The sequence below is a fragment of the Nothoprocta perdicaria genome, unplaced genomic scaffold (genome assembly GCF_003342845.1).
Source record: "Nothoprocta perdicaria isolate Ctin4 unplaced genomic scaffold, notPer1 scaffold_25, whole genome shotgun sequence".
Taxonomy (NCBI): domain Eukaryota; kingdom Metazoa; phylum Chordata; class Aves; order Tinamiformes; family Tinamidae; genus Nothoprocta; species Nothoprocta perdicaria.
In genome coordinates this window covers 3,154,610-3,161,662 of record NW_020455477.1, presented here as the reverse complement: position 1 = coordinate 3,161,662, position 7,053 = coordinate 3,154,610, and the positions used below count along the sequence as shown (strand labels likewise).

The window sequence follows — 7,053 nt, the reverse complement described above, 5'->3', positions numbered from 1 at the left end:
CTCCACAGCCTCCCTGGGCAGCCTGTGCCAGGGCTCTGGCACCCTCACACCAAACAAGTTCTTCCTCACATGCACATGGAGCTGCCTGGGTTTCAACTTGGACCCACTGCCCCTTGTCCTGTCACTGGCCACCACTGAGAAGAGTTTGGCCCTCAAAATTCCTTAAAGTAGAATTTAAAGTTTCCTTAAACTAGAACTTGCTGATCATTGCTGACCATTCTGATCTTTTTTTTTTTTTTTTTTTTTCTTTTCTTAATAGAAACCAATAGATATCTTTTGTGTTAGAAGACTGTTAAGCAGAAGCCTGGCAAACCTAGAGACAATATTTTACGTACAGTAAAGAAATGGATGTGAAATGCTCTTCTAAGCCAGCAGAGGGACTTCTGCAACGCAGGCTGCTTGAAGCCTTTTATCCTTTTGTGCTCAGTGCACATGTGCGTGCCCCAGGACACAGGCATTGGAGTCCCCCAGCATTATGTAATCCCTCGCTACCGTGGGATGAACCCAGGAGGATGACAGGGACAGGGGACACCAGCGCCGTCAACAACCTCAGTTCTAAGATAACTCTTGTTTACCCCTCAATTTAACTTGTGTCAGTTCATGCTTAATCCAAGTTTGATTTTTACAACCAGTTCTTTCAAAATGCCCTCACCATTTATCACAACAACCTTCTTTCCAAGTCAGGGTGCCTTCAATTGCTGGCCCCCCATACACTAGATAATTTATAAATGTTTTCCATCAGAGATCAGCCACTTAATTCCCCTCCATTTGTAAGGAAAAAAAAATCTTTTTTCTTTTTAATATAGGAGTGATCACTGTAATGCTCAATGCCTGTACATCATAAAAATACTAATATCCACCAATATCAGCTAGTTAATCCTCACAAATCCTTCACCAATAAACAAATATGAAAATAAGGCATACAGGAGTTAAATGTCAATAGTTACACAATTTGCCTATATTTGATCAGAATCAAAATGTAGATTTCCTTAGTTCAGACTTATGGTTAACTGCTAAACATACTCAGCAATTACATAAATCATTTTTTATTAAAAATGATTGGCCTTGACAAACTCAGTTGCAAATCTGAGATCTTCATAAAGAGCTTAAGTATTTTGAAAAAACAGTAACCTGCCCTTTCCCTGAGGTACTCCTCTGTCTTGTATCCCTCTGTGAATGTCAGCTGTGTCCATTTCACACAAAAAGTGTCCTTTTAATCTTTGTAAATCTAATTTTGCAGACTTGGATGTAATTAAGAGAACCAGTATCAATATTCTATAATAGCCACAGCATACAAAAATAAATAGCCTCTGTGCCACAATCCATGAGATTCAGGATGGACCACTTCCAAACACATTTCACCTGCCACAGGTTATTTGCACATTAAGATAGATAGATAGATAGATAGATAAATAGATATATAGATAGATAGAATCGTTAGGTGCATAAAGGAAAGAATCTGAGTATTGTCGTATCTGCCATAGAGACAATGAGACTTTGCCAATCAACTGCAATCAAGTCCACACTTTCGAAAAATATCATTGTAATAAATGACAACTTAGCACATTGACAATAACAGACTGACAACTTAAAGGGAAGACTTACATGGAGGAAAAGCTTTCACCACGTTCTGCTGCTTTCATGAAGCTGTGTCCATGCCACACATTAGTAAATTAACACGAATACCCTCTACAGTCACTTGAAAACTCCCCTTATCATCTTTGTTCCTTTCTTCTCTACTAAGTGAGGTGGATTTTTCCTTCACAGTTTCAGTGAACCCTGGCTGCAGCTTCTAAGAGGCTCATTATCTCTCCCATCACACCAGTTTCTGCTTTCAAGGCTTATTGTTTATTTCTTAATAGAAACCGAGAGACTAAAACCCCTTCAAAACACCCAAGGTGCCTTTGCCACTAAATAGCAAGCAAAGCATCATGCCTGCTGTAAGCCTTATTTAATCAAAAAATCATATATTACATGAACATTGGGACCCTCAGAAGCACAATTGCCCTAATTTCTTTCTTAGATGAAGGAACACTTGACACAATATTAAAATGGGCTGTCATTTTGAGTCATGATTACGGGTCTGATTTTCTTATGCAAAATATATTTTAGTAATGTGCACGAGTCTTTTAGGCATTGTTTCCAGTAGGACTCAGAAGCAGTGCAATAGCTTCCAGTTGGCTTGGTGAAGAATTTTAACACATATGGACTAGGCTATCCAAACACAACCTTCCTAACAAGCAGTCAGATCCTGGGTTGCATAAACTGGCATTGCTCTTTAGCTTCTGCTTTGGCAAGAAGCTCTTGAAGAAACTCACCGAGCTACAACGATATTAACTATGGGATTATTTGCACGGGAGTCCGAGGGAGCTTTCCCTTCAAATCTCGCTGAAATTCAGTGGGATTATAGGGACTGAGTCCCTAAAAGGCAATCAAAAATTCACCTTCTAAGGGTGTTTATGTGCATGAGGGTGTGTATGGGTGAATGTGTATATACATATATGTATGTGCACATCTATACATATATGTTTATGGCTCTGTGTGTCCATACAGCCGCACACACGCATGCAGTGCTGTGTAGGCCCATACATGTACACGCCAACAGCACGAGACTGGGATGCTCTGAGCTTGACAGAAGGCATTCCCGTCACGCTGGAGTGAAACCTGCTCTCTCAATTGCTACTCTCAGCAGTTAGTTCTGTCAAACTAATAATACACATCTGCACAGCAAAATGATACAACTTCAGCATTAGCATACAAAATAAAGGTAAGTATAGGTTTCCCATGTCTTTATCTTTTGAATTTTCTCTCTATTGGAGAAACTTGCCAAACCCAAATACTTACATTTCTTTCTGTGTGGCATTTTTGTTCTTGATACAAAGAAAAAATATGTCTCTGTCTAAGATACAAGAGATTTTACCTCTTCAGTTTGATTTGTGATTCCTAACAATACACAATAAACATAAATACAGCAGACTATTTAGACCTGCAAGCATTATATGGCCTATGGTTGAAGAGAGTCCAGCTGCCTCAATTAAATAAAGTTGCTGTAAGAGCAATTTTCAGGTCAGTGATAAGTCACAGTGTAATACAATCATGCACCGAGCTTAAAACAAATGTAAGACTGGCACAAATATTATAGTACAACTGGGCAGAAGTCAAAGGTATGTACAAGTCATTTGCAAACAGTGATGCAAGTGCTTTAGACAAAACATTTAAAAGAAGTCTACATTGAAACATAAATTTATCAAAGTTTGATAAATTTTAACGACAGTAAAAAAGTACACAGGACATGAAAAAAATAAAAAAACTCAGTCAATTCATACAATACAGTTTTACTACATTTATATTACAGAATGAGGACTGAAAGGGATATAAGAAATTAAGAGCAAAGAAAGTTCTCCTGACCACGGCCAGAGGGATTTCATTGCCAATGAGAGATGCGCACAAATGCACGCACACGCACAGAAAATAAAGACAAAAAAGGACAAAAAAGAATAATTTACTGTAACAAATGGCAGACAGAGAGGTGAGAAACGTTTGGCATGTTGCAGCACATGGAGTCATTCCCGATCGGCTAACGATGGTACCTGGCTGGGCTGGAGGTCACCGGCCTGCCGGAGCGGCGCCACGGACGGGGGAGGCACTCCTGATGTGGACGCCGAGCGACCTAATCTGCAGCTTGACTTGGGCTCTGGGAAGGAACAGAGGAGGACAGCAGTGAGCAGGAGGCAGGTTGGCGATGCCTAGGGTGGACCTTGGACCAGGCACTTCCTGGTACCTGATGGACAATCCAAGGTGTTGGGCACAGGATGCCCTCCAGCAGCACGCTGGAGGAGGTGCCTTCCACCTCACTGAGGCTTTCTCTTTATCACCTTGGCTGCCTATTTGCCTGAGATGATGTTCCAGAATTCAGGTGAGTGCGTGGAAGAGCCGCCCACTTAAGCTGGAGCACTCAGACCAATGAAAGCATCTGTATGGGTGAATATTCATCAACTACATGTTAATAGGTTGGCTAACATCCAGCTGGCTAAGCAGAAAAAATATTTATGCTTTTTGATTCAATTATTCAATTTACTCGTCCCTAGTCAGTCTGCAAACACAACACGAATCAACACGGCAATAAGCATAAAGAAAAAACAGACCGATCCCCCCATAACCCTGCATTTTGCACAGATCTGCTGTTTTGATTCTTTTTGGACTTGGGAAGTTATTCCGAAGGTTTGATTAGATTTGTTTTTGTTCTGATTTCACACAGACTGTGTGCCAGACTTCAGTAATAGATAACAGTTTCCTTCAGTAATAGATAACAGATCTCATGTCTGTTCCCTCCTGAAATTTTATTGTGGATTCATGAGGGCAAAAACTGTGGAATTTTTTGGTTGTTTTCCCCTACTGCTAAGTAGAAACACGGTGTTTTTGCTGTGACAAGCAAAACTCAGCACCCAGCACGTCAAAAACTCCTAGGGAGTTGTCTGCCATTGCCTTGGAGTTGTTTTCTTTGCTTTGAGAAAGCAGAGTGTCATAATTTCCACTTTGGATATATGTGCAGCAACAAGAGATTACCGCTTCCTTGCCAAAGCCAGTCCTTTCATCTAGCATCAAAGAAATAAAATCTATCACACTCAGATGAAGTATTAGCTGCTTCTTTATCTCCATGTAATATATTTTACAGTATTAAGAAAACTATTGCCATATCCATGGTGATCTTTACCAAGAGAGAGGTTCCACACAAGGCTCCATCTAGGTTTTTGGAAGTTTGAGGCTGCATTATGCACTAAAAGGGGAAATGCTCTTCTTTTTAAAATGCATTCTGGTGGTTCCAGTGGAAGTATTTTTCAACTGAAAAAATACTCCATTCTCCTTCAGCTTGTGCTGTGAATAACAGCTTCCTACTGCAGCAGAGTCCCTAAACGGTCTGTCGCATAAATGATGCCCAATTCTTTTCCCTGTATTCTGCCACATGCCGTTTTTCCCATAAACTTTATTCAGCATACTGAAGCCAAATGGATTTTGAGTGCAACGATCACCTGAAATCCAAACTTCTTCTTTTGGCTGTCTGAAAAGAAGGGAAGCAAGGGATGGTTTCCACTGAAAGGATCACGTGGGGCATACTGAGACACCTCAGTATGAGCATCTGGGCAGCCTTGAACCTTCTTGAGAGGTCCCTGTGTGGCAGGTTGTGTGGTGCAGAGCAGGGGAATGTGCCAGCCAGCTCATCAAGCACACAGGGAAGGCTCGGTAAATATTTGCCCTCTCAGGAGGATCCGTTTGCTTAAGGTCAGTGACAATACAAGCTGAGACCCACACAATAAGGTAGCAGAGCACCACACGTCTGCGCTGCGCTTTGCTTTACTGCGTGTCTTCTGGTTCTTAATAAAAATTGCCAGGGAGAGGACACTGAGGGCTCCCCTCTGAAAACAAGACCTGCTCTGAATTCACAACCAGGAGCTTTTTGACATTGCTGTGAGGCACTCAACCACCAGCCAGGGCTAAGAGCTTACTGCCGAGTGCCAAACTCACAGGCACACGTGTAAGTGCTTCCCTGGCCCCGGGCCAGCGGCTGCAGAGTGGCCATTAGCAGAGCCTGCTGCAATCAACGGGCAGCACGAGGCCTGAGCGCGGCAGAGAGCGCTGCGTCGGAGACCTCACCTGGACATGCCAAGAGATTCAGTGCTGCAGAGATTCAGCCGCTGTATTTAGCTGCTGAAATGCTTGTAGCATTATCTTGCAGAGCTTCAAGCGACAAATCCATCACACTGTGCCTGGCCTGGGGACACTCGTGTCTCGCTGGGGCCGGGCCCACCTGCAGGAGCCAGGTCTGGGTGCGCAGTAGCGCTCGCAGCGGGGCCCTGTCCCCTGTGACGTGACCCCCAGCACCGCGAGGCTCCCACCAGCCCTGCGCTAAACCTGCCACCGCCGTCACCCAAAACGGGACTCCCATTGCTGGCCTTCCAGGCTTGAGGTGAGGCCAGCTGGTGCCAGCAGGACCACACGTGGCTACCAAGGAACAGCCCTGAAGGACGGCGTGAGGGATGACAAACCAAGGAACAGCCCCGAAGGACAGTGTCAGGGACGGCAACCTCAGCAGAAAACACCCAACACAGAAATACAGACTTTCCACTTACAAATAGGATTGCCTAAAATTAGCTACCTAATTCTGCATGTAAGCACCCACATAAATGACCTGTCTTTCCAAAGTGTTAGCAAATGCTGTCATCTTATGTGTAGACATGTAGGGTGATCGGTTGCAGGGGTTTTTTGGGGGGTGTCTGTGACTTTTTCTTAAAGCAGAATGCTAAGATGAGACATGATTTTTTGGAGATATTTTTCATCAGTTTTATACCATTGTGATACATTTTCCTATATTCTCTAGAAATACAACAGCTCTCCACAATTTTTATTTTTGGATCTAAACTGGAAGAGTTATTTTATTCATCCAAGGGAGACTTCACTCTGCCTGTCCTAATCTTAATTCAAAAAAATACTCTGCCTGTCACTTACATTGGAGAAGCTTCTTATCCTGTCACAGTCTCTTCTTTGCACATGAAAAGAGAAATATTGCTTATTTGCTACAGCTGCCAAGAAGCACGTTTTGAATTAAACAAGGTGATGTGACAGGCTATGGAGTAATCACATGCAAAAAAAATGTAAAAGGAAAAAGAAAACAAGCATAGTGGGAAAATGAATCCCCACCTATTATCTTCATACTAGCTTAGCCATATTGGTCTCCCCAAAAAGATGAGTAAGCTGTAACAAAACTTGAATATACAAAATTTTAAGGTAGAAGAAAGTATGTGCTAACACTTTGCTGATTATATTTTTTTGGACTTCACCTGCAGAAGTTGCTCAGTTAATTGATGCTAAACTGAACTATTTTCCAAAAGGAAGCACTAAAAGCTATGTAACTCAGTGTAGCAGAAATTAAAAAGGCCAAAAGCCTAGTAAGACTCAAAAACAAGTCAGATAAAAAACCCCACATGCATTAGATGGGATATATTTTAAATTAAGGCTTGTTTTAAACTGCTGTGTTTCAGGTCCATGACAACACCT

The 7,053-nt window shown here is 42.2% G+C and overlaps 1 protein-coding gene across 1 annotated transcript in view; it reads right to left on the bottom strand.

Annotated features, from left to right (window-relative positions):
- Positions 1 to 3,499: 3,499 nt before the first annotated feature.
- Positions 3,500 to 7,053, bottom strand: part of NYAP2 (neuronal tyrosine-phosphorylated phosphoinositide-3-kinase adaptor 2) — an 81,470-nt gene continuing 77,916 nt past the window's right edge. Inside the window, exon 6 of the mRNA XM_026040063.1 lies at positions 3,500 to 3,694. Within this exon, the coding sequence (XP_025895848.1) occupies positions 3,564 to 3,694 (131 nt within the window). The 3' untranslated portion in view covers positions 3,500 to 3,563. The remainder of the gene's footprint in view (positions 3,695 to 7,053) is intronic.